The 27,118-nt window shown below is 64.2% G+C and overlaps 1 protein-coding gene across 1 annotated transcript; it reads right to left on the bottom strand.

Annotated features, from left to right (window-relative positions):
* Positions 1 to 65: 65 nt before the first annotated feature.
* On the bottom strand, positions 66 to 26,900 carry KANK2 (KN motif and ankyrin repeat domains 2). The gene is made up of 14 exons (XM_048831967.2): positions 26,819 to 26,900; positions 26,365 to 26,414; positions 18,665 to 18,787; positions 13,869 to 13,983; positions 11,780 to 13,195; positions 9,090 to 9,188; positions 8,177 to 8,276; positions 7,717 to 7,908; positions 7,135 to 7,222; positions 4,739 to 4,958; positions 4,423 to 4,565; positions 3,769 to 3,969; positions 3,359 to 3,457; positions 66 to 2,581 (listed from the first exon to the last, which is right to left on the bottom strand). The coding sequence occupies exons 4-14, from the start codon at positions 13,903 to 13,905 to the stop codon at positions 2,519 to 2,521; spliced, it is 2,658 nt and encodes an 885-aa protein (XP_048687924.2). The 5' UTR covers positions 13,906 to 13,983; positions 18,665 to 18,787; positions 26,365 to 26,414; positions 26,819 to 26,900; the 3' UTR covers positions 66 to 2,518.
* Between the last annotated feature and the right edge of the window lie 218 nt (positions 26,901 to 27,118).

The raw sequence follows: 27,118 nt of genomic DNA, 5'->3' as shown, positions 1-27,118 counted from the left end.
GCTCAGCCCGCAGCATGCCCCAGCCCTCTAACCGCCCTGATGTTTAACAGACCAGAACCAGGGCATTGTTTTTCCAAGAGCTTTATTTTTAACAGGTTATAAATGGGATTAACGTAATACTGACATCAGCGAATACACCTCTTTGTATGTGCGACTAAACAGCCCCCCCAGGTATAAACTGAGTGCTGAGCTCACCGCCCCCCTCCCCAGGATACTGCCCCAGCGTGCGCGGGCGGGGGGGGGGGATTATAAAATGTTCAATAAACATGGCTGGGGGGTGGGGTGGGTCAGACAGCAAACGGAAGCTTAAAAAAAAAAAAAGACACAGATTTGTACCGCGGCTTTGAACCAAGCCCCAAATGTGGGGGTGGAGGGGGCAGGGGAGGGGAAAATAAGACATCACCCTAAAAGTCTGACTGGCTCATACCAAGGCAGAGCGTAAATGTGGAAGCTAAACACCCGGCGGGTCTGTGAACGCTGCAGCCAGCCCTGCCCTCTGCGTCCGGCTGTCTGCGTCCGCTGAGGCCCTAAATACCGGGCGGTAAAGTAACGTAGATCTGTCATTCTTTTCTTGGCGTATATTAATCTATAGATTTGGTATAAAATAGGAACGTTTCCCTTCTTAGTTCTTTCTTTTTAAAACCACTTGCCACACCCTTTGGTTCCAATTTCTTTCCCATCCTTTGGCCGGAGAGAAATGGCTTTTGGGAGAAGTTTGGAACTTAAAAGGATTTGTTATTGCAGCTCAAAGATACATAGAGCTGGGTTCCAGAGGAGCAGCCGTGTGAGTCGGTATCCGCAAGAAGAACAGGAGTCCTTGTGGAACCTCAGAGACTAACCAATTTATTTGAGCAGAAGCTTTCGTGGGCTACAGCTCACTTCATCGGATGCGTTCAGTGGAAAATACAGTGGGGAGATTTGATATGCACAAAGAACATGAAAAAATGGGTGATCTATGCCATCCTGTGCCAGCAATGCCCCTCTGCCATGTATGTTGGCCAGACCGGACAGTCTCTACGTAAAAGAATAAACGGACACAAATCAGATGTCAAGAATTTTAACATTCAAAAACCAGTCGGAGAACACGTCAACCTCCCTGAAACCTCGATTTCAGACCTAAAAGAGGCAATTCTTCAACAACAAAACTTCAAAAACAGACTCCAACCAGAGACTGCTGAATTGGACTTAATTTGCAAACTGGACACCATTAACTTAGGCTTGAATAGAGACCGGAAGTGGATGGGTCATTACACAAAGTAAAACTATTTCCCCTTGTTTATTCCCCCTTCTTCCCCCCCCCCCACGCACTTCCTCACACGTTCTTGTCAACTGCTGGAAATGGCCCACCTTGATCATCTCTACAAAAGGTCCCCCCCTGCTCTCCTGCGGGGAATAGCTCACCTTAAGTGATCACTCTCCTTACAGTGTGTATGATAACACTCATTTTTTCATGTTCTTTGTGCATATCAAATCTCCCCACTGTATTTTCCACCGTATGCATCCGATGAAGTGAGCTGTAGCCCACGAAAGCTTATGCTCAGATAAATTGGTTAGTCTCTAAGGTGCCACAAGTCCTCCTGTTCTTTTTATATAGAGAGCTAGGTAGGTATATAGAGAGAGGAGGTGCTGCCCCCTACTGGCCAGGTAGGGTAATTAATCCATGCAACCTCCCAGACAGTTAACACCCTATGAGTTGTGTGGGTATTTACCAGGCTGGAATTTTTAGGAAGGTTTTTTTAAAAACCTGCTCCCTTTAAAATCGATTCTAGAAACAGAGCCCCAGCTGCTTCCATCACAGAAATAACACTGAGTAGAGCAAGCTTTTTTAAGTGGGGAAAACAATCCAGACGGGAAACTGAGGCACAGAGCGACAGAATGTGACTTGCCCAAGGTCACACGCACAGGAGGAGTCTGGGTCTGTCCCCTGAAGATGGACGGAGTACCCACAATGCACCAAAGAGCCCCCCGTCTCCAGCTACAGTCCAATGGGGGGACAGGGGAGGGGAGCTCCCGGCTCGCGTGAATCTCCATGGCGTGTAGGAATGGCCCCTGGACGGGAATCCCGTGTCTGCCAGAAGCAGGCCAGGGCGATGCAGCTGCTGCTGGAGCGGAACCTATCAAACCAGCTGTGGCAGGGCCCACAGTCGCGGGTCCTTCCCTGTGGGACCTAATCCAGCGGAGACGAAGAAAACGCAGCTGCCCGATTTCCGCCACCGAGCTTGTCTCCGGCTTCCTTTGTCTCATGTCCTTGCTGCCCCCCAACATCCATCCCAACTCCCCCCAGCCAGCAGCAGCCGCCCCCCGGCTCCGGCTGGCGCAGGGGCTCCAGTGGCTCGGCTCGGACCGCAGGAGGGACGGGCCTTCGTAAGTTTCAGTGCTTGGGGTGGACGGCATTCCCTCGAGACCCGCCCCCTTCCTCCCCCCACATCTCGATCGCTGTCTTCGGGGCTGCCTGGGCGGAAACGCCGCCCCCTGCTGCCAGCGAGAGGGGGGAGAAACACGGCAGGTCCCTCCTCCGCTACTGAGCCTCGGTGGGCAGGACGGCTGCTGCGGTCTCGGCTTTTGGCTGCTTTGGGGTCCCCTGGAAAGAACATTTTGGCTTCAGTGTCGACCCGGCCTCGGCCCCGTCTGCCCGCTCCCTGTCCCCGTTTAACAGCTGGGGAAACTGAGGCATGGAGCGGGCACAGGACACGCCACTGCTCATGCACAACAGAGCCAGAATTCGAACCCAGGGCTGTTGAGTCCCAGCCCAGGTCGTCCACTCAGCCGTGCTCAGGGAACCTTTCTCAGAGCCGGGGATAACGGCCCAGACCCGGGGGCCAGCCGGCTCTAAGCCGTGCCGACCACTCCAGAAGCAGCCCACCCGGCTCGGCCTGCATCTGCAGGTGTCTTTGTGTGTGAGACACGCCCAGGCCTCCCCCTCACCCAAGACACTGTCCCCCCATCCCACCCTTGGGAGAGGACACCAGCCCCTGCAGGCTCCGTCTCCCAGAGGGGCTCTGGGCACTGAGCTGCCCCACCCCGCTCCTGCTGCGTGCCGAGGGGCTGCTGGCCCCCAGCTCTGCCTGGCTCACTCGCTGCCCCATCCTCGGGGCTCCCAGACGCCCGGCAGCCAGAGCTCCCTCTTTCGGGGCCGCGCTGCCCCATGGCTCCCCCCAGCTAGAGCCACTAGGGGCTGGGGGAGCCGGCAGGAGACACCGAAAAACAGGGCCCAAGCCTGGGAAAGCTGGACATACCCCTTGGCATGGCCCTGCTCCATCTGTATCAGTGTGGGGGGGTGCGTGTTACACGCCCCGGGCCGGGCTCTGTCTGCACCCAGGGGGGCCATGCGGGGATGGGGGGCACACCCATCACTCACCGGGGAAGGTGGCTTGGCGAAGTTCATGTGGGCATAGAGCATGGCGGCAATGTCGTTCTGCCCGGCCTCCAGCGCAATGGACAGGGCCGTGCTGCCGTCCTGCTGGGAGAGACGGGGTCAGGGGCGCCTGCTTGGGGTGACCTGTCCCGTCTCCGCAGCTGCCCCCCCCGATGCTCCTGGCCCCTCTGGCTGCCCCAAAGCAGCTAGCACCCACCCCGTGGGGGAATGGTTCCGCAGTGGGTGACGCACAGGCCAATATGCAAATCAGGACATCACTACATTTGCATAAGCTCCCCCCACACCCCTTGGAGTATCTGCAAAGCTGGGTCTCCCCCAGTCCGCACCTTGAGGGCCCCCCTTTAAGCTACCAGGCCGGGGATGCTGACAAAGTCCCTGGGCTGGGCACTCACGTGGTCGGCCAGGCCCACGTGGCAGGCGGGTGTGGCCAGCAGCAGGCGGGCGATCTCGGCGTGGCCGTGCTCGCAGGCGCACATCAGGGCCGTCGAGCCGTCGGCGTCCTGCAGGTTCACGTCGGCCGCGCAGGCCAGCAGAGCCCCCACCATGTCCTGGCGCCCGTGGCTCACGGCCAGCATCAGGGCCGTCTGCCCTGCCTGCGGGGAGCCCGGGGTCAGGCAGAGCTTGTGGGATTGATCCATGGGGGCAGGTGGGAAGGAGGAAACTCAGGGCGAGGGGAGAGATTGATGGGGGAGGGAGGACTGGGGGGGGGCGAATCTCAGGAGAGATCTATAGGGGGAGGAGTCCACAGGAGACAGGAGGGGTAGGGGGGTGTCGGTGGGTGGGGGGGGAGAGCAAGATGGGGGGGTGAGGGAGGAGTCCGTAGGGAAGGGCGTGGGGTGAGGCGTGGGCCAGGTGGGGTGGAAGGGGTTGAACCCAGGTTAGTTCATCCAACCCCCGCCCCCCCGGTCAGTCCCCAGCCCCCTGCACTGCTGGCCAGCCCCACTCCCCAGCTAGCCCCCAGCCCCCCACGCTCCCAGCCAGTTTCCCCCTCCCCGCCCTGGACAGTCCCCCGCGCCCCCGTGCTCCTGGCCTGCCCCCGCCCACACCTGGCTGGCCTTGGCGTTGACGTTGCCCAGCTGCAGCAGCTGCTGGATGGTGGCCATGTCCTTGTCGGAGCGGGTGGCAGCCAGCGCCGTCAGCATGATGGCCGTGTAGCCCGCTTTGTTCTGCTTGTCCACGTTGCACAGGCCTGGGGAGGGAAACAGAGTCAGTAGAGGGAAGACCCCCCCCACCCTGCCCTGCTCTGTTAACCACTAGCCCCCACCCCCATCCCAGTGCTGGAATAGAACCCAGGAGTCTGGGCTCTCCACACACCCCCTGCTCTAACCACTAGCCCCCACTCTCCCCTCTGTGGCCCCTCACCGGTCTCCAGGAGGCGCTGGACCACGGGGAAGTTGGAGTGCGAGACGGTGTAGTGCAGGGCCGTGTTCCCGTTCCCGTCCGCCATGTTGAGGATGAACTCCAGCAGCCGGGGTGAGAGGGCGCGGTATGCGGCCAGGCGCCCCCCCACGGCCTCAGGGGCAGCCTCCCTGTGGCACGACAGCTGCAGCCAGTCCTGCAGCACCAGGGTGTAGGCGGCCTTCTGGGGGGAGACGGGGAGAGGGGTGTCGCCCGCGAGCTTTTGGAGGCTCTAGCCACCAGCCCCCACTCCCCTCCCGGAGCTGGGACAGAACCCAGGAGTCCTGGTGTGATGTTGCACTCCATATGTTTATGGAAATATGCTTATGAGTGTAAATATAATGTACCTGGAATATACTTTAAGCAAAAGGTCTTGTGTAAGGTATCATTACAAAGCTTATAATCCACTGAGTGTAGTCATCCTATTTGTATGAATGTACCGTTCTTGTATCTGAAACTAGAAATATGAAAAATAACTCTGAGGTCCTATTGTAATTATGCAAAGCGTGGGCCATTAATGGTGGTTTGGAAGCTTGATGGCTCCCATTAACCAGGACAACTGACTGTAGATGGCTCTGTTTACTTGCAAGCCTTCCTGTGAGTCAGGCCTGGAAGAATGAAGGCTTGAGGGGTCTCACAGGACATGTGACCATGTCCCCTGGTACTGGAATCCGTCTTAAACCTGGTGCTTTTCCATTTAGAAGAAGGGGTGGGGACCCAGAGAGACAAAAGAGTCCCAATTTGTGCCAAAGCTATAAAAGGGGGTGGAGCAGAACAAAGGGGGCTGCCAGTCATGAGAAATCCCCTAGTTACCACATGAGCTGGAACTAACGGGAACTAACTGTACCAGGGGAAAGGATTGGGCCCAGACTAGGAAGGAGTCTAGTCTGTGAAGGAAGCTTACTGGAACATCTCTCGGGGTGAGATTTACCTGTATTCAGTTTCTTAATGTATCAGGCTTAGACTTGTGTGTTTTGTTTTATTTTGCTTGGTAACTCACTTTGTTCTGTCTGTTATTACTTGGAACCACTTAAATCCTACTTTTTATACTTAATAAAATCACTTTTGTTTATTAATTAACCCAGAGTAAGTGATTAATACCTGGCGGAGCAAGCAGCTGTGCCATCAGTGTTATAGAGGGTGGACAGTTTATGAGTTTACCCTGTATAAGCTTTATACAGAGTAAAACAGATTTATTTGAGGTTTGGATCCCACTGGGAGCTGGGTGTCTGGGTGCTGGAGACAGGAGCACTTGCTGAGCTGTTTTCAGTTACGTCTGCAGCTTTGGGGGCCTGGTTCAGACCCTGGGTCTGCGTTGCAGCAGGCTGGCATGTCTGGCTCGACAAGGCAGGGTTCTGGAGTCCCAAGCTGGCAGGGAAAACGGGCTCAGAAGTCTCAGCACATCAGGTGACAGTCCCAAGGGGGTCTCTGTGACTGAACCTGTCACTCCTGGCTCCCAGACCCCCTGCTCTGACCACTAGACCCCCCCACTCTCAGCCAGGGGCTGTGCAGCACCCAGCACGATGGGGCCCTGATTTTGGCTGGGGTCATTACCCTCTAACCCTAGTACAAAGAATTAACAGGAGCAAATCTTTGCCTGGCACCCGCTTTTGCTCTGTTTCAATCCCCCCACCCTGTTTCTCTCAGCTGACATGAACGAGGTGCCGCATTTCACTTTAAGGCCACGTCACTTTCACCTCCCGGCGCTGCTCTGCTTCGCTGGCAGAATCCTGCCGGGGAATTTCCCGGTTGTTTGAGCCCCTCTGCGGGCTCTTTGGCTGGGCTTCACGTTGTATAACCCCTGGCCCTTCTCGGGGTGCTCCCTGCAGCTAGCCAAGACGGCAGTGTGAAGGGAGGCAGCGTGGCCTAAAGGGTAGCGCACTGCCCTGGCCCTCAGGAGCCCGGGGATCTCCTCCCAGCTCTGCCCTAGGCCCGCTGGATGAGCTGGGGCAGGTCACATCCCCTCCCAGTGCCTCGGTTTCTTAGATGACGATTCTGTGACCTGCTTTTCAAAGGGACCTGAGCTCTAGGGATTATTCTTGTTCGTTCCTCCACGTCCATTAAACCACCTGCCGGGCAGGAAGCTGGGCCGTGTCTCGCTGCCCCAGGCTGGCGGGGTGTGTTCTGGGCTCGCTGAGGAAAGCCCTCTGCCAGGAGAAAGCAGCGAGAACCCGGGAGTCCTGCCTCCACCCACAGCCTGCACCAGGATAGTTCGCTGTCCCCCCCCACCACACACACAGTGGCCACTCTGTGAACAGCAGGTGCTGTAGATCCTGTAGCTCCGGCAGAAGCAGCCTGGGCTGTCGTACCCTGAGGTCCCAGGTTCTAGACCCGCGCACGGGCCCCTTATCTCTCCGTACCATCTCCTTGTCCATGAGCAGGTCTGGGCTCTCCAGGTACTTCTGCAGGGTTTCACAGGCCGCTAACAACTCTGGGCTGAGTCCTGTCCTGCAACGAGAGGTGGGAGCAGGGGGCTAGTGGGGTCTAACCCATTGGGGGGGGTTTCCTGAATCTGGGGGGGGATGAGAGGACGAGCCAGGGACTCTAGTGAGTCCTGCAGAGGGGGCTGGTCCCTGAAAGCGGCATCCAAGGGTTATGTTGGGCGTAACGGGCAGCAGGGCCAGGGCAAGGTGGCCGGAGGGGAGAGCTGCCCTCCCCAGGCATGGTTCAGGACAGACGGAAGCCAAGGAGCCAGCTGCTCAGGGCATGATCCCGGCTCCGGCTGCAGCCCCGAGAGCCCAGCCTGGGCCCAGGTTAGTCCCAGCTGGGTGGGGGCAGAGCCCAACCAGGTGCTGAAGGCGTTAGCCCAGCTAGGATCCAGACAAATCCCTTGCACAACATTCCCCTCCCAGAGCTGGGAGAGAACCCAGGAGTCCTGGCTCCCTGGTCTAACCCCCAACCCCACTCCCCTTGCACGAGGGCGCAGACCCCTGTACAGTTACCCAGTGGTGCTTCCTTGTGCCGTGCTGGGGGGTTCCCCTGCCATCGCCGTGTTGCCCTCTGCCGGGACTCTCTGGGGGGCCAGCACCTGCCCCGCCGGGGGCCCCTCGCTGGCCTCATGGTACTCGCTCTCCGTGCTCTCGTTGTCAGAGGAGTTCTCGGCCGTGCTGGAGCCCGAGGAAGTGGACTCGTACCTGAGGTGGGGAGTGGGGTCAGAGCTGGCAGGGCAGCACCAGGTCTCGCGCCCCTCCCCGAACCCAGGAGTCCTGGCTCCCAGCCCCCCTGCTCTAACCGCTAGACCCGCACTCCCCTCCACAGCTGGCAAACAGAACCCAGGAGTCCTAACACCCAGCCCCCGCCCACCCCGCTCTAACCACTAGACCCCCATTTCCTGAAACAGGAAGCGAACCGAGGAGTCCTGGCCACCAGCCCCCTCTCCTCCTGCTCTGCAGTTCTCCTTACCCGCCGTTGACGCCCACAAACTGGAGAGTTTTCTTGCTCGCCATCTCCGGGGCCTCCTCTTGCCGCTTCGTGCCGGTTCTGACGCCCCCCTGAGCCGGGGCTGCAGGGAGACAAGCAGAGAGGCCAGGATCAGAGACCAGCCCGAGCCCCCCACCCCTGAAGCCCCTTGGCCGCTCCTGAAGCTCCTGGCCCACCGTGCCCCTCATAGAATCATAGAATCATAGAATATCAGGGTTGGAAGGGACCCCAGAAGGTCATCTAGTCCAACCCCCTGCTCAAAGCAGGACCAATTCCCAGTTAAATCATCCCAGCCAGGGCTTTGTCAAGCCTGACCTTAAAAACCTCTAAGGAAGGAGATTCTACCACCTCCCTAGGTAACGCATTCCAGTGTTTCACCACCCTCTTAGTGAAAAAGTTTTTCCTAATATCCAATCTAAACCTCCCCCACCGCAACTTGAGACCATTACTCCTCGTTCTGTCATCTGCTACCATTGAGAACAGTCTAGAGCCATCCTCTTTGGAACCCCCTTTCAGGTAGTTGAAAGCAGCTATCAAATCCCCCCTCATTCTTCTCTTCTGCAGGCTAAACAATCCCAGCTCCCTCAGCCTCTCCTCATAAGTCATGTGTTCCAGACCCCTAATCATTTTTGTTGCCCTTCGCTGGACTCTCTCCAATTTATCCACATCCTTCTTGAAGTGTGGGGCCCAAAACTGGACACAGTACTCCAGATGAGGCCTCACCAATGTCGAATAGAGGGGAACGATCACGTCCCTCGATCTGCTCGCTATGCCCCTACTTATACATCCCAAAATGACATTGGCCTTCTTGGCAACAAGGGCACACTGCTGACTCATATCCAGCTTCTCGTCCACTGTCACCCCTAGGTCCTTTTCCGCAGAACTGCTGCCTCACCTGGGTCCTCTGCCTTGCTTGGACACGGTGCAGCTGGCTGAGCTGGGACAAGGTCCGGGGCGACTGCAGCCTCTGGCTTCTGGGGGGCTCCGGGGGGCTCTGGGGGGGGCGAAGGGGGGCAGAGTTAGAGACACAGACCCATGCCCAGGTGGCACCACTGACCCTGGGCTGGCTGACGGGGGAGGGGAGATGCTCAGATGCCGGCTGGGCCTGGCCCGGCAAGGCTGTGACAGGTGCCCAGCGGGCAGGGGGATGGTGGAGTGTGGGGGAGGGGCTCTAAGAGGTTCGGGTGGGGGTTGGTTGGGAGATAGGATCAGAGACCCCCCGCCTCCCCCTTAGCAGCAATCCTTGCATCCATGGGCCCAGTGCCTCCCCAGCAGGTCCCGTTCCACCCTCTAGCCCCCCCCACCCCCCGGCAGGTGGGGCAATCTGGGGGGACGACACTGGGTGATGCAATGAGCCCGGCTCATGGTAATGGTGAACTAACAAGGACGCGAATCAAATCTCACGCTCCGGCCTCAGCTCCAGCAGTCCAGAGCCCCTGGGCAGGAGGGGGACCCAGGGGTCCGGGCTCCCAGGACCTCTAGGCAGGAGGGGCACCCAGGAGTCCGGGCTCCCAGGACCTCTAGCCATGACGCTACAATCCCCGGCTAGGGCTGGGAAGGGACCCAGGTGTCCTGCGCTGCACTCACTGTCTTGTGTGGTTTCCCAGCCCCGCACAACCCTTTCCCCGCCCCACCCCCCAGCTCCATCCCAGGCCTTCCCCCCAGCCAGCCCCCATCTCCCCTTCCAGCTCTTAGGTTTAGGCCAGCTGCCCCCCACATCCATCCCCCCCCAACTCCACTTGTGAGACCAGAGACCCCTCAGTCAACAAGAAGGGGCCCGATTCTCAGTGATGCTCGCCCCGCCCCCGGGGTGGAAGTGCCCCTCTGAGGTCGCTGCTCCCTGGTGTAGGGGGATGGGTCAGGGGCAAGGCCAGAGCACATTATGGGTATTCTCTGCTCGGCCATGCATGAGGTAGAGCAGCCCCAAGGCTGCTGGAAGTGACACGGGGTCTGGGCAAGACAGGGAGAGGGGAAGGAGCTAAAGAGGCTCAGACCCCCTCCCCCAAGGACAGGCTGGACATTTGTGGAGAGAGCTGGGGCCCCAGGAAACAAGCCTGGAGCCGCCCCAGAGGCACGGGCAACGGGACTGGGGGGCAAGTGCGTTTATCCATCCAGCCGCCGGGAAAGGACTGAAAAGAACCAGAGCTCGCCAGGCTCCTGGATTCCCAGCCCCCTTTGATCTCCCCAGGGAGGAGGCTGCTTGAAGTCTCTCTCGTCTGCTCTAAGCAGCTGGCCCCAACCATCCTCTCCAAACAACCCCCTGCGATTTCGGACAGGCGGGAGACGGGGAACGGCCAGCGGTGCCCCTCCCCCCGCGATTTTGGGCTGGCGGGAGACACGGGACGGCCAACGGTGGCCCCCCGCGATTTCAGGCAGGAGGGGGACGGCCAGCGGTGTCCCCCCGCGATTTCGGGCAGGCAGGAGACGGGGGACGGCCAGCGCTGTTATTGCAGGAGCCGTCGGCACCGGATTCTGCTCTGGTTCCAACGGGGACGGACGCTGGACATTTTAAACTCAACACGGGCTGGGTTCTGGCGAGATCTCCCTCTAATGCCCGAAGTCCCAGGGCCCGAGTTCCCCAGGAGACTGGAGCCCACGCTCACTGCGGCCCAGCTGGCCGTGCAAGGCTCGGCAGCCAGCGGGTTTATTTTGGACTCATTTTGATGGCCGGCAAAGTTTATTTTTAAGCATCTTTTCTCTATTTTTATCAGTTTCGGTTTCCCCAGTTGCGCTGGCTGACGGGGTCCAAGCACTGCTTTGCAGTTTCCCCGCTGGTGGGATATTACGGAGGGGCAGGCAGGAATTGTTTTTTACTGCAGCCGCCGAGCGTCCAAAAGGGAACACGCTGCAACCGGTCCAACCCAAACCACCTGGGGCACAGGTCCAAGAAGCCTGGGGGAGCAGCCTGAAGTCGAACGCCGACGGAGTCTCAAGCAGCAGCTCGCTGGCTTTGCCCGCCTGTGCCCTTCGCTGACTGCCGTGGGCGAGATCTTTCGGCTGGGTCCGTGCCGTGACATCGGCAGTCCCTGAGAAAAATCTGACCCCTTCCGAGCCTGGTTCTAATCGATGGACCTTGTTGTAATACAAGGTATGAACTCAGGGCCCGTTGTTCCCTGCAAAACCCAGCTGTCTTCTTACCCTTGAGTAACGAGCCTAATCAAGAGGAATTTGGAGGTCACATTAAACTCCAGACGCCCTTATGATTTTGACCTTGATCTGCTAACTTGTGTTCGACTCCTACCCACCGCTCACTCGCCAGAGCTGCGGCCAGTTAGACCGCACCTCGCTGCGCCGTGTAGACGTGCCCCATAGCTGGGCTTTCAAACCAGTTTAGGTCGGGCTGGTTGGACGAGTGCAGATCTCACCAGAACATGCAGCCTTTCCCTGGGGGGCACTGCATTGGATAGGTGGGGGAACGGGGGGACGGGCCGGCTCAGGGGGGTGGGGAATGGGACACGGGGCCTTTCCCATTTAGCTCTGCCCCCCAGTAATCCCCACCCCAGCACTGACCGGGGGTGGGGAGCCCCTGAGGAAGGACACAGGGAGCCCTCCCACCCCCCCACAGATGCCTGCGCTGGGCCCTACCTGGTGAGGCTCCACCGCCCGGGCCCGTCTCCTCCCCGCGGGGCTCGGCCACGATGCTGATCTTCTTAACGCCGTGGATGGGGGCGGCGTGGGGCGCGGCGGCATGGACGGGGAAGGCCGTCTCCACCACCACGGCCTGGGGCGGCGTCCCCGGCTCCCCCCGGGTCAGGGCCCGCAGGCTAGCGTAGGGCTCCTTGGTCTCCAGGCTCTGTGCCCGCTGCGGCCGGTGGGCCACGCCCGTGGCCTTGCTGGCGGCGATCTCCGGCTCCCGCTGCACCTGGATCACCTTGACCGTGTCCGCCTTGACGGGCACCTCCTGCTGCTGCCAGCCGGGGCGTCCCTCTGCCCGCCGCTGCCCTGCGGCCCCCTCCTGCCCGGCCGTGCCCGGCTGCGCCAGCTTCTGCTGGGCCCCCTGCAGCTCCCGGAGGGCCTTCTGCAGCTGCTTCTCCAGCACGGCGACCTTGGCCGACAGGGCAAGCGCGGCCTGACGCTGCCCCTCTGGCACCAGCTCCTGCTCGCTCACCCCCACCCCCACGCTCCGCCGGTCCCCCGGCTCCGACGTCCCCACCCCCACCGACCTCACCTCCTTCCGCTCTGCCGCCGGCGGGGGGCTCAGGGGGGCCGAGCCCCCCGAATCCAGCCTCCGGCTCCCCCGCAGCGGGGAGGTGGCCCCCTCCCCGCCCCTGCCCTCCTCCGGGATCTCGATGTAGAGCTCGCCCCTGGCTTTGCCCTTCCCAAACCCGCCTGGGTGGCCCAGGAACTTCTGGCTCTTCAGCTGGACGCTGAGCTGCCGCTTCTCCTCCTGCAGCACCGAGACCTTCACCTGCAGCACCGGGATCACCTTCACCTGCTCCTCCAGCTGCCGCAGCTTCTGCAGGGCCACGGCCATCTGCTCCCGCACATGCTGCAGGTGCCCGGGGCTGGGGCACACGGGCGTGGACAGCCCCGAGCCCAGCGGGGTGAAGCCGGCCTGCGCGCCGGGGGGCTGCCCGCCCAGCAGGGAACTGGTGGAGCCCGAGACGCTGCTGTGCAGGCTCCCCAGGCCCCCCGCCTGGTCCTCCAGCTTCTTGCGGGCGTCCAGCAGGGTCTTCTCCACGCGGGCGTTGAAGGCGCCCGCCCCGCCCGGGGGGTAGAAGCCGGGGGCGCAGTAGGAGTAGGAGGAGTGGCGGCTGTCCAGGCTGGCGTTGGAGCACAGGGACTCGGTAGAAGTCCACCAGGAGCCGGCGCCGCGGGGCAGGGAGCTGTGGCGGGGCCGCCGGTGAACCGGGACCCGCCGGATGGTGTTGCCTTTCTCGATGTCGTCCACGTACTTCAGGAAGTCCAGGTCGAGGCGGTAGCCGTACGGCGTCTCCACCGAGTAGGGCAGCTGCGGCTCCTGGGCCCCGAAGGTGGCGGGGGAGGTGGGGGTGGGCTTCCCTGCAAGCCGGGGGAGGGCAGGGGTCAGTGGGGGTGCACAGGCGTTAGCTGACTCCCCCGCCCCGCCCCCATCCCTGTTTGCAGAGAGAGAAAAACTGAGCCACGAGAACGTTACCCCCAAGTGCATCAGTAACTAGACCCCCAGCGTCCTGGCACCCAGCCCCTGCCTCACTAACCCACTCCCCTCCCCTAGCTGGGGATAGAACCCAGGAGTCCTGGCACCCAGCCCCCTCCCCTCCCAGAGCTGGGGATAGAGCCCAGGAGTCCTGGCTCCCAGCCCCCCTCCCCACACACACATTAACCACTAGACCCCACTCCCCTCCCCGAGCTGGGAACAGAAACCAGGAACACCGTTAGGCCCCTGGGATTTGGATTTATTCAGCGCCTTGCACCCTGGGGGAACCCAAAGGTCCTTAGAAAACTAATTTACCATCTATAGGTGCCCAGGCAGCTTCCTTGTCTCATGGGTAGAGTGCAGCCACCTCTGGGGTGGGGCACAGCAGCTGACTAACACCCCACAGCACCGCTGCACTGGACAGGAAGCGAGGCTCTTGGGTTCGACTGAAGCCGCATTGGGGGCAGACGTTGGCCCGGACTCCTGGTTTCACACCTGAGCTCTGCAAAGCGGGCCCAGAGGTCTTTGCACTCCCTGTGCCCTGAGCACAACACTCACCTGGGAAACCGGTCTCCATGTGCAGCACCTGCGCCATCCTGGCCCGGGTCCCCGCCTCAGCCCGTCACCGAAATCCGGGGAGCCCTTAGCAAGCGGGAAGACGCAGCCCCACGACCTGCAACAAGAGGCAGTGACGTGGCTGGGAACACGGCCGGGGGAGGAGACCGACCAGGGGGCCCATCTAGCTCCAGGACCCCCCAGCCTCGAGGGGACTGGCTGGCCCAGGAGTCCTGCCTCAAACCGCTACACGCCCACTTTCCTCCCAGGGCTGGGGAGAGAACCCAGGCGTCCTGGCTCCCAGCCCCCCTGTTCTAACCCACCAGCCCCCCTCCCCTCCCAGAGCCGGGGAGAGAACCCAGGAGTCCTGGCTCCCAGCCCCGCTCCCCTCCACCACGATCCCAGTTTGCTTAAAGCCTGACTCTCCAGGCCCCCTACCGCCCGCCCCGCCCCGCCCCTGGCTCTCGCCCTCCCAGTGACCCAGCGCCCAGACCCCCCCAGCACTTTCCCATCTGCTGTGTCTGGTTTCCTGGCCCCGCCAGGCTGGGCCCTGAGCCAGCAGCATGGATCCCGCCCTCCCCCATCCGCTCGCTGGGGGGTCCTACGGGGTGTCCCCTCCCCAGCCTGCTCAGCCAGTCACGGGGCGGGGACATGGCCTCCCACTGACCCACAGCGTCCCCCCTCCCTCCCACTCCCTCCCCCGAGAGCCCCTCCGACTGCAGGGGGTCTCTTCCCCACTCCATCCACGCCTGGAGCCCGGAGCAGGGTCCCCCACCCAGTGTGGAGCCCGGGACCTGTTGGGGGGAGTCCTGCTCTGACCCCCCACCAGACCCCACTCCCCTCCCAGAACCAGGGAGAGAACCCAGGAGTCCTGCCTCCCAGCCCCACCCTGCTCTAACCCACCAGCCCCCACTCCCCTCCCAGAGCCAGGGAGAGAACCCAGGAGTCCTGGCTCCGACCCCCACCCGCTCTAACCACTGGACCCCATTCCCCAGCCAGGCATTAACGTGAGCTGCTTGGACAGGCTGCTCAGCTGGGGTGAGCTGGCGTTGCTCCGTCAGCCACAGGGGAGGCCTGCTGGGGCTCCGGCCCCCTGGCACCGTCACGCCAAGGGCATTTCTGCCAAGGAGCCAGGCGCAGAGAACCAGTGACAGGGGCCAGGGAGCCACAGGGACTTTCCAGCCCCCTGGCCAAGCGGAGCTCTTGGCAGGGTCATTCCCGGTGCCAGGCCTCTGGGAAGTCTGATGCTGGGCAGGGGAGGGGGCTGGGAACTGGGCCAAGACAGCGTCTCGCTGGGAGGGGGAAAGCGCCCCCCTGGGGTTGGTCTGGCCTCCCTGGCAGGGGACTGGATCCCTCTGCCGGGCACATCGACGCCTGGCGGCGGGACAGGAGCGTGGCTCTGGGAGGAGGTGGTGGCTGGGAGACAGGGCTCCTTTCCCAGAGTTGGGGAGAGAACCCAGGAGTCCTGGCTCCCAGCACCCCGGCTCTCCCGGACCCCACTCCCCTCCCAGCGCTGGGGAGAGAACCCAGGAGTCCTGCGTGATCCCTACAGACCCGATGCCAAGGGGTGGGGCTGGTGGTGCCAACCCCAGAGCACGGGGCTCTGACGCTGTGTTAATCTTGGGGTGCACCCGCCCCCCCCAGCCGCCTGCCCACAGGCCTGCATTCACCCGCATTGCCCCACGCACCTCGGCAAAGCCCCGAGCCGGGATGCAAGCGGCTGCCGGGCTCGGGGGGCGAGATGGACACACGGACACGGTGAGAGACCCAGACAGCATGCACACGTGCCCGCTCCCTCGCCAGCAGTGAAAACACACCAATGGCATTGCTGGACCGGGGCTGTTCACGGCACAGCCCGACCCACATCAGCACGTGGCTGGTGCCCATTGATTTTTCCATGTCCCGCTGGGTCGATGGGGCCTTTGCGCCCCCTCCCTGCGATGTCGGCCTTAGGGGCAGAGGGCTCCGCTGCCCTGGTGCTCTGGGAATGGCGCTGGGGGGCGGGGGGATAATTGGGCCCCAAGCCCCCTGCTCAGCCCGTGGGGGGGGCACCATCTGATCTACGGCATCCAGTGTTTCCCCTTTGCAACCCCCCACCACCCAGTCAGCCAATTAGGAAGCAACAAAATCAAGCAGAAGGGAAAATAGTTCATAGCCAAGGAACAATCCCCCCCCCCCCCCGAGGCTGCCATAGTGACCAGGGGTGGCATCACTCGCAGGATGCCGGGGTTCACGGTGCAGCCGGTGCCCAGACCTCAAGGGGCTGAGATCTGGTCACAAGGGGGGGAGGTACCCGGAGGGGAGGGCGAGAAGCGTGCGGTTGACAGAGATCAGCTGGGCACCGGAGGAGAGATTTTCCCACCTACAGCTGGTTAAGCGCCAGTGGGGGTGGGGGGGGCGGCTGGGTTGCGAGCTGGGTGCTGGATCGGTCAGCCCCCCCCTTCTGGTCAGTTTCCAGGCGCTGGGCTCTGCCAGGAGACGGGACCCGGGGGCATCGGGACGTTTTCGTGTCATGACGGCGCCCGGGAGCCCCAGCCACGGCCCAGGCCCCCGTTGTGCCAGACGCTGCCCCCCACGCACCGAGGGCCCGTCCCTGCCCCCCCCCCAGGCCCTAGTCCATGGGGATAGGAGGGACTCAGGCCCAGCAGCTGTGGGGGCCACCCGGACCCCGCTCCCCCAGCGGAAGAGTGGGGCCCAGCCATGCTGGTCCCCCCGGGCCCCCGCTCAATGCCCACCTGCAGGACCCAGTGACCCCCCCAGCCCCCGACTCCCCAGTGCTGGGGACCCCGTTGGGGGGCACGACCCCAGCCGGGCTGAACAGGACAGATGTTGCTGGGGGAGGGGGTGGCTCCGTAGCTAAAGCATCAGATGGAAAATAAAACAAATGGTTTAAAAATAGAAGTGGGGGGGGCAGGGGAGGGAGCTTTTGAGGCACAGACCCAGGAAGCAGCGTCTGGGGCCGGGGAGCTGCCAAGGCCGGGGTGGTGGGGGGCAGTGGGGGGAGGCAGAGCAGGATCAGGCCCTCTGCCCATTTCACCAGAGCCCTGCCCCCCCAGACCTGACGGTGCCCCTCACTCCCCACCCGCAGCCCCTGCCCCCCCCAGCCCTGCCGGTGCCCCTCACTCCCCACCCGCAGCCCCTGCCCCCCCAGCTCTGCGGGTGCCCCTCAAGGGGAGAAATGGAAACCCAAATCTCCTGCCCAGCCCGAAGCTGGGCTCCGGCCCCTTTGGTGGCTGATTTGAGAAACGACCTGGGGCTGCTGACCCAGCTGGGGGGAGGGGCAGGAAGCTGGAGAAATGGGAGGCAGGTGGGGGGGAGGGTCTGTGTGAGCCGGGGAGAGGGCAGAAGGGAAGGGGGGGAGCGGGGAGGGGCAGGGGCTAGGGGAGCAGATAGGGCAGTGAAGGGGAAGGGCATAGAGAGGTGGGGGGAGATGGGGAGGGGGATGGGGGGACCGCAGCAGGCGAGGGGGGAGCATGGGAGTTGGGGATGGAGCGGATGGGCAGTGGGGGGAGAGCAGGGGATGGGCAGGGGAGGGGAGCACAGGGAGAGGGGGAGGGGGGATGGGCAGGGGAGGGGAGCACAGGGAGAGGGGGATGGGGGATGGGCGGGGAGGGGAGCACAGGGAGAGGGGGAGGTGGGGGGATGGGCAGGGGAGGGGAGCACAAGGAGAGGGGGAGGGGGGATGGGCGGGGAGGGGAGCACAGGGAGCAGGAGAGAGTGGAGGGGGGGATGGGCAGTGGGGGAGCAGGGGAGGAGTGGGGGAGGGGCAGGAGAGGGGGAGGGGCAGCGGGGGGCGCACGGGGAGGGGGGGAAGGGCCCCCGCAGCCCGGGTCCTTTCCGTATATGGCAGCGATTTGCTCTAAAAATAAACAGTTTTGCAGGCGGCTACGTGAGAATTTCCTGCCGCCGGGCCAGGCTCAGACCCCCCGCTGACCCCCGCCTGCAGCCCCCCCCAGCCAGGGGCACGGGGGCAATGAGGCAAAAGCAAGAAGAGGCCCGTCCCCTCGGGGGCGCCGGCTCCCATCCGGCCCCGGCGGGGGGACTCAGGGATTTCCCCAGCTCAGGCCTGTGTGTGCCCCATTGTGCACCAAGCGTGGCAGGTCTGAGCCCAGGCCCCGGTGGCCAGCGGGGTGGGGGGGTAGCTTTACCCTCAGGGGCCTGGCTCCCCCCCCAGGGCGCAGAGCAGGGCCCTGGGTGCTGGGCAGGGAGGCAGCCATGGGCCTTGCTCTGGGAACCACTGGGGCACAGCAGCCCCCCCTCCCGCCCCACGCAGGGTCCTTCCTCCTGGGGCAGCCCTCCTCCTACGCGCCCCCCTGCGAGTGTCACCCCCTGCCCAGCCCAGAGCGGGGCGCCCCTTCTCCCTCGTCAGCCCTTAGCAAAGCTGGGGACCCCCCTGCCCACCCGAGGGGCAGCCGCTGCAGCCTCCTCTGGAGGGGCCCTCAGGGGGGCCGCGTGGGGCGAAACGAAGCGGACCCGGCTGTGTCGTGTGCCGCATCTAACTGCCCATCCCCCGGGAGCCCCTGCTCCAGCCACGGGTCCCCCAAAGGCTCCCTCGCACCCCCTGCCCCCCAACTCCTGCCCCGCCAAGGGGAGCTGCCCGGCCCCAGTCTCAGCGGGCTACATTGGGGCTAAGCAGGTGGGTCCCTGGCGCGTCGGGCAGCGCGGCCGGGTGCCCCCTCCCTGGGCACAGTCACCTGTGAGCCCTTCATTGCACAACCAGGGACCCTTCGACCCCTCTGGTCCTGGGGGGTGGTATGCTCCGCCCCCCCCGCCCCCCGCGGCCGGCGACCCACTCTCACCCCAGCCAGCGGTGCCTCCCGATCACTCTGCCTGTGCCGGGGGAGACGGGATGCCAGCACCATGCTGCCCCCGCGGACGTCGCTCCCCGAGCCGTCCCCACCTGCCCAGCGACGGTCGCTGCCCTGCGGAGCAAAAGGCACCAAGTGTCAGTCACTGAATGGAGGAGAACCCAGGAGTCCTGGCTCCCAGCCCCTCCCCCCCCCCCCCCCGCTCTAACCACTGGACCCCACTCCCCTTCCAGAGCTGGGGAGAGAACCCAGGAGTCCTGGCTCCCAGCCCCCCAGCTCTAACCACTGGACCCCGACTCCCCGGAGAGACCCCCCGGCGTGCTCTTCCCCCCGCCCCTGCAGCAAGCTGCCAGTCTGTGCATGGAGGAAATTTAGCTTTGCTCCTGAGCCTCCCACCACAGGCCGGACGCGGCTCAGCCTCCCCCTGCCCCACCCCATGGGGTGGGGCAGGGGTGGGTCCCCCTCCTGGCAGCGTCTGGGAGCTGAAGGATGTGGGGGAAACGCCCCGCCAATGCTGGACTCACGCTCAATTGTTCCATCTCCCCCTGGACCCCGAAAGAATTCGTATTAAGAAACAGTGAGATTGAGGCACTGCCCAGATCCCAGCCGAGATCAGGGCCCCGTCGCGCCGGGCGCTGCCCAGACCCCAGCTGAGACCCCGCCGTGCCGGGCGCCGCCCAGACCCCACCCAAGACCAGGGCCCCGTCGCGCTGGGCGCTGCCCAGACCCCAGCCGAGACCAGGGCCCCGTCGCGCCGGGCACCGCCCAGACCCCAGCCGAGATCAGGGCCCCGTCGCGCTGGGCGCTGCCCAGACCCCAGCCGAGACCAGGGCCCTGTTGCGCCGGGCGCTGCCCAGACCCCAACCAAGATCAGGGCCCCGTCGCGCTGGGCGCCGCCCAGATCCCACCCGAGATCAGGGCCCTGTGGCGCCGGGCGCCGCCCAGACCAGTAGATGGGTCCCCTGGAGGTGGGACATGTGGAGGGAAGGGAAAGGACATAGAGAGAAGAGGGCAGGGCAACCCGAAAGCCCCGCCGAAGCGAACGGGAAGGAGAGGGACACACAGAGACCGCGGACGAGGCCGGGGCGAGGGAAAGGAGCCGGCGAGGGCCGCTAGTTGCCGGCTGGACAAGCCGCTCCCTGACCCCATCCCCAGGAGACACCCGCTTGTCCTTCGCTTCCCGTGAGTCACCCCGGAGGCCCCGCCGGCGCTGGCTGGAGCTGGTGGTGAGCTGGACCTGGGAGAGGAGCTGCTCCGGGGCATCCACCCCGGGGAGCCAAGCGTCCCAGCCGGGGTCTGGCTCAGAGAGCACCCGACGGGGCGCGGTCGGCCCTGGGGGAACCGGGTTCAGAGCAGCCCCTGGCTGGGGAGGAATTTGGCCGGTTCCTGGGGCCCCGGCTCCCCCACGCTGGAACATCCATTGCTCCTGACCACAGCTGGCACCATGGGATCCCTGCCAGCTCCTGGCTCTGCCCTGGGCCCCACCGCCGCCTCGGCCAGCGAGAGACCTGGCTTCTGCCCCAAATGCAGCCACCTCTGGGGCAGGACATGGCAGGCAGGCGATCCCTGCTGGGCTGGCCAGTGCCCCAGTGCAGCCCTAGGGGGCGCTGTGCCGCAGGGAGGGGGTGGGGCAGCAGGGGGCGCTCTCTCCGGACACTGAGCCCCACCCTGTTCCCGGCAGCGGCCCATGGAGGAGAGGAGAGCGCCCCCCGCAGCAGGGAGTGGCCGCCATGGGGCTTTCCTGGGTTGAAGGAGCCAGAGTGGGGCTGGCTGGGGGGCGACTGACTGACCTGGGGGGGGCACAGGCTGCAGGGAATTTGCTGCACCAGCCCTGCCCTGGTGCCAGCCAGCATAGGCCAGGCAATGGAAACCCCTCGCCCCCCGGCACCGGCCTGGGATCCCTGCTGGGAGCGCTGGGGGCGGGGGGGCACTGCACCCAGCAATGCCAGCACCCCTCAATCCAGACTCAGCCCCCTGAAACCCCAGCCCTGGGCTCCCCCCCGGCTCCTCACTCCCACCCCGTAGCCCCCTGCTAGCCCAGCCCTGCTGGTGCCCCTCACTCCCGACCCACAGCCCCCTGAAACCCCAGCCCTGGGCTCCCCCCCGGCCCCTCACTCCCAACCCACAGCCCCCTGAAACCCCAGCCCTGGGTTCCCCCCCAGAGGGATAGCTCAGTGGTTTGAGCATTGGCCTGCTAAACCCAGGGTTGTGAGTTCAATCCTTGAGGGGGCCATTTAGGGATCTGGGGCAAAAATTGGGGATTGATCCTGCTTTGAGCAGGGGGTTGGACTAGATGACCTCCTGAGGTCCCTTCCTACCCTGATATTCTATGATTCTATGATTCTCACTCCCGACCCATAGCCCCCTGAAACCCCAGCCCTGGGCTCCCCCCTGGCCCCTCACTCCCGACCCACAGCCCCCTGCTAGCCCAGCCCTGCCGGTGCCCCTCACTCCCAACCCACAGCCCCCTGAAACCCCAGCCCTGGGCTCCCCCCTGGCCCCTCACTCCCGCCCCACAGGCCCCTGCTAGCCCAGCCCTGCTGGTGCCCCTCAATCCCGACCCACAGCCCCCACATGTGGCTTTGCCTATAGAAGGCCAGGAGGCCGGGGCAAAGCTGCCACATTCCTGCTTGTTTTGCAGCCGGGAGCTGCAAGGCTCTGGCTCCGGGACACGCCCGAGGGGTGGAGGCCGCGCTGCCTGGGTGTGTCCCTGTGTCTGTGGTTTCCATGGACCCCTCCCCGGCCCGCCGCCCCTCCAGCCCAGCTCAGGCCCTGCTAATCCTGCTGCTCAGGGTGTCGGGAACCCCCAGGGCACCAGGGAATTGGGGGGGATCCAATAGGGTTAGAGAGACCCCGGCCTGGGCCTCCCCCAGTCCACCACCCAGGGACTGTCACTCCCCAGCCTTGGTGCATGTGCCAGAAGACTGGGAGTCAGGATGTCTGGGTTCTAGATTCAGGCCTGGGAGGGGGTTCTGGGCCCCCAGATCACACCCCGGGGCCTTGTGTCCAAGTGCTCTCCACACGGGTGCCTCATACGGACCGGTCTCTACAGGGTCAGGCTGCCAGGCTGCAGTTTGGAGGGAGAGGATCACAGAAGGGACACTCTCCCCCACCCCAGACCTCAGCACGGCCCCTTTAAGGCAGGTCTGCTCCGCCCCCCCCCCCCCCCAGCCCTGGGAGCACATGGAACCAATTAGTCTGGGCCTGGCTCACATGGGTCCGGCCGGGGCTCGGGTTTCACGCCCAGAGCTGTACGCAGGGGAGGGGAGCGGGGGCTGGTTGTACAGGGACCCTGCCCCCACCGCTGAGATGCAGCTACCTCTGGGGTGGGGCCCTGGGGCTGGTTATACAGGGATCCCGGCTGGGAAGGAGGGTGCTGGGGCCAGGCTGGTGCTGGGGTGGAGTGGGTCGGCTGGGCCCAGGCTCAGGGGGTGCGGGGGGGGGGGGGGGGGGAATCAGAAACCCGGGCTTGCTCCTGGCCGAGGCACCGGACTGGGTTTTCTCAGACGCCTGCGTCCAGCTCTGGTCTGAGCCACAGCGGCCTTGATCCCACCCGGCCCCCACTGACTGCGGGACCTGCCCAGCTCTGACCCCCGCCGGCCCCCCGCAGCAAGTGCAAATGCCCCAAAAGAGTGCGGGGCCACGGCCGGGGGGGCACCCGCCTAGCAGGAGCTCCGGGCGCAGACACAGCCGCGGATCAGTGCCCCCGTTCTAGGGCAGCCCCTGGCGAGGCCGCTCTGGTCCCACCCATGGTGCACTGGGCCCTGGGCCGGCGCTGAGAGCAGTGACCCCTCCAGGGTGCCCATCCCCGGGGCGTCTGGGCCTCGGACACCACCCTCAGAGCCGGCCCTGTGGCAAAGACATGGACAGGATGCCCCAAAACCAACCCCATGGGCCAAGGCCAGGGTATCCCAGCCGGGCCCCGGGCCCTGCCTCCTGCCTCCCCCAGCCTGGGGTGGGTCAGAGGGGAAAGGCCCGGTGTTCTGTTCCCCTTCTGCGGCCGTGGGGATGGGCTCAGAGGCCGGGTGAGGGGCTGGCATGGGAGGAGGGCAGGACCTCCAGATGGTCCATGCTACAGCCCCACAGATTTTGGACCTCCTGCCCCTGTCTCTGCCCCAGGGGGGAGCTGCAGGAAATAAATCAAGCCCCCACCCCCATCCCAGCTGGAATCCCACCCCCAAAGCTCCCCACCCTCCTGCTCTGAGCCCCCCCCCAGCCACAGGCCCCGCCCGGGCCCCCTTAGGGACTTTTCCTACTTCCGCCTGGGCCTGGCATGAAAGCAGCGATTGTCTGACCTTCCCCCGCCGCCCGCGCCTCACTCGCACAACGGAGCCATTCAGCCTCGGGAGCCCCCCAGCCCCCTCCCCCCCCCCAACGGGGTCCGGCCCGTGCGCAGGGACTGGGGGGAGCCGTGGGGAGGGCTGCACCTTGGGAGACGGGGCCCCCAAAATGGGGGCGATCCGTGCGAATCCTCCCCTTCTGGCACAGACCAGGGGGTGGGAGAGAGGGGCTGCAGTGCGTTAAATGGGCTTGCAGGTTGTGGGGCAGATTCTGGAATAGGGGGGACGTTGGGGGACCCTTTCCCCTCTCCCCAAATGGCACAGAGCCCCCCCCCACAAGAAGGCAGGACTTAGCCCAACCCCCCCGATTCTGTTCCTGGCCCTAGTGCCGAGACTGGAGGGAGCAGAGAGGCTGCAAAGGGGGAAAAACAGCCGCAGGCTTCAGGGCTTCGGCAGCCGCAGGGGGTCAGGAAGGACATGCCACTAATGCAGGGGGCGGGGGCCTCTGGGGTGTCAGGCGCTGGAGATTGGACAGGAGTGGCTGGGTCCAGGGATCCAGACTGGAGAGGCAAGGAACAGGGGGAGCCTGGCTAGCTGGGCCCATGGGGCTGGACTGGGTGGTGGGGGACAGTGTGGGGGCAGGAGGGATACCGGGGGAGCTGATCTGGGGGATGGCGTGTGCCAGGGGGATCCCACAATTCCCGTGGCCCCTGGGAACAGGCCCATCCCTCCGCCCAGAGCAGCCCCACCCCACACACTCACCCCAAACTCAGCCAGCCCCAAGTGTGGCAGCCACCCCCGACCCAGACAGGCCTGGGCCAAGCAGCCCGCATGGCCCAGGGCAGTGCCTGGGGGAGGGGGGGAAATCAGGCTGGGTCTCCTCAAGCTACGATGTGGGGAGAAGCTGAAAGCCTGCGCAGAAGCTGAAAGCAGCAGATGTCGGGGCCAGGTGGCCGCCCCCGAGGTGCTGCGGCACTGGATTGGGAGCCCGGACACCTGGGTTCCATGTCTGCCTCTGATCCCCTGGCTGAGTCCCTTCCCCCACTCCGTGCCTCAGTTTCCTCCATGTGAGCTCTCATAGTACATGTCCCAGCGCCCAGCACGATGGGGGCCCCACATTTGACTGGGGGGGGACACACAATGGGGCCCTGATCTCGGCTGGGGTCTGGGCTGCAGCTGTCACGATGGGGGCCCCTGAATTTGGGGAGACACACAATGGGGGGGTCCCCGATCCCAGCCATGGCTGCGTGAGGATTTTCCCCCAGCAGCTCTCAGAGGTGGCCACGGAGGGGTTAATTGCTAATCGGCCCTAATCGGCTAATCCTGGTTCTGATCCTTCCCTTCTGACATCACACGTCTCAGCTGCTCCTTGGCACTGTCCCACCGTTACCTCCCCCACGGCCGGCCGCCGCACCCAGCCTGCCTGCCGGGGTGGGGACATGGCCCGTCAGGGCCCCGGCCACCCACCGAAACGCCACCCGATCCCGACCTTCACCCCCCAAACTTATTACTGGCCCCTCCCCCTAAATTCCACCCCCTTAAAGTCCCCCGAGCTGGGATTCTCCATCGCTTCCCGTTCCACACGGCTGCCGCGTTCCCCACGAGAGGCAGCTACCTGTCTGCATGTGGGGATGCAGGAAACGGGCCCTTGTGATTTACGGCCCTGATTCTGCAACCGCTTTTGCACGTGCAGAACTGGGATCTTAGCCTGGGAGCTCTAGGCTCTGCCCCTCTGTGTCTGCAGCACCAGGCCCGCCAGGGCCCCGAACTTACTGCAACGTAGCTCGTAAACCTCCCCTGTTATAACCTCCCGCCAGTGTGGGAGCCTGTTAAACCAGGGGCATTTCCACCTGGCGGGTGAGTCCGGGGGGGATCTGGCCTCCAGCGACTGGAGGAGAAATGAGATACTGCTTACTTGATACTTAGTGCCCAGAGATCTGGCCGAGGTTGTGACCCCTTGTTGTGCCAGGCGTGGCCCAGACCCCGGCCGAGATCAGGGCCCCGTCGCGCTGGGCGCTGCCCAGACCCCGGCCGAGATCAGGGCCCTGTTGTGCCGGGCACTGCCCAGACCCTGACCGAGATTAGGGCCCCGTCGCGCTGGGCGCTACCCAGACCCTGGCCGAGATCAGGGCCCCGTCGCGCTGGGTGCTACCCAGACCCCGACTGAGATCAGGGCCCTGTTGTGCCAGGCGCTGCCCAGACCCTGGCCGAGATCAGGGCCCTGTCGCGCCGGGCGCTGCCCAGACCCCGGCTGAGATCAGGGCCCTGTTGTGCCGGGCACTGCCCAGACCCTGACCGAGATCAGGGCCCCGTTGCGCCGGGGGCTACCGAGACACCGACTGAGATCAGGGCCCTGTTGTGCCGGGCGCTGCCCAGACTCATAATAAGATCCAGTCCCTGCCCCTGGGATCTCCCAATCAAGGGGTCATGGCCCCCACGTTACCCCCAGAGAGGCTAAGTGAGCAGCCCAGGGCCCCACAGCAAGTCGCTGGCAGAGCTGGGGATTTGACCCCCATCTCCCAGCCCTGGGCCATGTGCCAGAAGTACGACGCCGTCCGCCCTCTCCCCAACGGCCTGCGGGCCGCCCCATATCCCTTGGAGTGATTTCACCCCCCGCACCACCCGGCACCCTCACCTGGCACCCAGATGTGTAGGGAGAAGCCAAGATGCCTGACCCAGGGCTGCGGCTCAAAGCGTCTATCGTGGGGGGCCAGGCCGGGCCCAGGGACCTGACTCCGGAACCCCAACTGGGAATCAAACTGCAGGCCCAGGGGGCCAAAGACAAGGCGCTTCCCCTGGGAGTCCCCATCCCACTCCGATCTCAGCCCCCAGAACTGGGTCGCTCCCGCATTTCCCTTCCCCAAGGCCAGGGAGCCACTCTGCAAGCCCCTGCCCAGCTGGCCCAGCCACTGGCCACCCCAGCCCCCAGCCCGCCCGCACACAAGTGGAAAACAAGGGGTAAAGCCGCTGGAGTCTAATGACAAACATCTGGAGCTGGGAGACTGACCAGAGCTCCCCTCCCCCCGGCTCAGTCCAGCCCAGAACCGTGCCCTTCCAAAATATATCCGATTGCCTCCGAGCGGAGCCATCCCTGGCCCACGGCTCCCCCTCGCCGGTCTGGAGGGCAGGGACCCCGGGAGAAAAAGGGGCCCAGCAAAATACTCCAGCCTCTTCCAGAGCCGATTGGTCGGGAGTTGGGGACTTCTGAGGCCGCCTTTGGGCCCTCGCTGTGTTTCGAATGGACCACGGACAGCCCGATCGACGCCCCTGGGGTGCAGTTAGATTTCCCGACTCTCCGAGCTCCTCTCCTGGTCCTGCCCAACGAGGGGCTGGGGAATCCTGCTGGAAAGTCGCCTGGCGAAGAACGCGAACCCGAGCGAAGCAGGAGGCCGGGGATCGTCGCTCGCTTACCTTGGGAGAAACCCCGTCCCCACGTCGGACTCTCCTTGCCCCGTCCCGACCTGGCGAAGTGAGAAGAAAGGTCTCGGTTTAACGGGAACCGGCGGTTCGGGGGGCCGGGGGCATCGGGACTGCAGGACCGCGCGGGGTCAGAATCTGGGGTTTGAACAGGGGCCGAGAAAGAAGCGGGTGAAGTGACCTCAGCTAAACTCCGGGGACGGGACGGACGGGACCTGGTCTCCGCAGGCCCCAAAGGAGACGCCGACTCCCTCCAGTTCCCCACCTTCCCCCTCGACGCCGTGCCTGCAAAGAGTCCCCCAGGTTGGCACCAAATTAGTCGGGCTCCTTGGGAGGAACGGGTGGGTTCTCTGGGTCTCCGGCCTTCCCGGGGCCCAGGTGCGCCCCTTGGGGGCCCCACGCCAAGGGGGCAGAGGAGGATCCGGGGGGATTTTGCAGGGTCTGGTACCGTTTTTCCCTCCGCTGTCAGTTTCCCAGTCTCCCAGGCAGAGACTCCAGAGCTCGGAAAGTGACCAGCCAGCCCAGCGCCCTGGGGCTGCCTTCGGTCCCGCCCCCCTGCCCGGGACACACCCCTCCCCAGCTAAAAGGGGCAGCGACCAGTGTGAGCGGGGCCCAATCCGGCGTGCGAAGCACTGGTGGGATAGAAGATCAGGGTAGGAAGGGACCTCAGGAGGTCATCTAGTCCAACCCCCTGCTCAAAGCAGGACCAATCCCCAATTTTTGCCCCAGATCCCTAAATGGCCCCCTC

This window comes from Caretta caretta, chromosome 20 (genome assembly GCF_965140235.1).
Source record: "Caretta caretta isolate rCarCar2 chromosome 20, rCarCar1.hap1, whole genome shotgun sequence".
Classification (NCBI taxonomy): domain Eukaryota; kingdom Metazoa; phylum Chordata; order Testudines; family Cheloniidae; genus Caretta; species Caretta caretta.
Note: the sequence above shows the minus strand (reverse complement) of the source record. Positions and strands in the feature narration are given on the sequence as shown.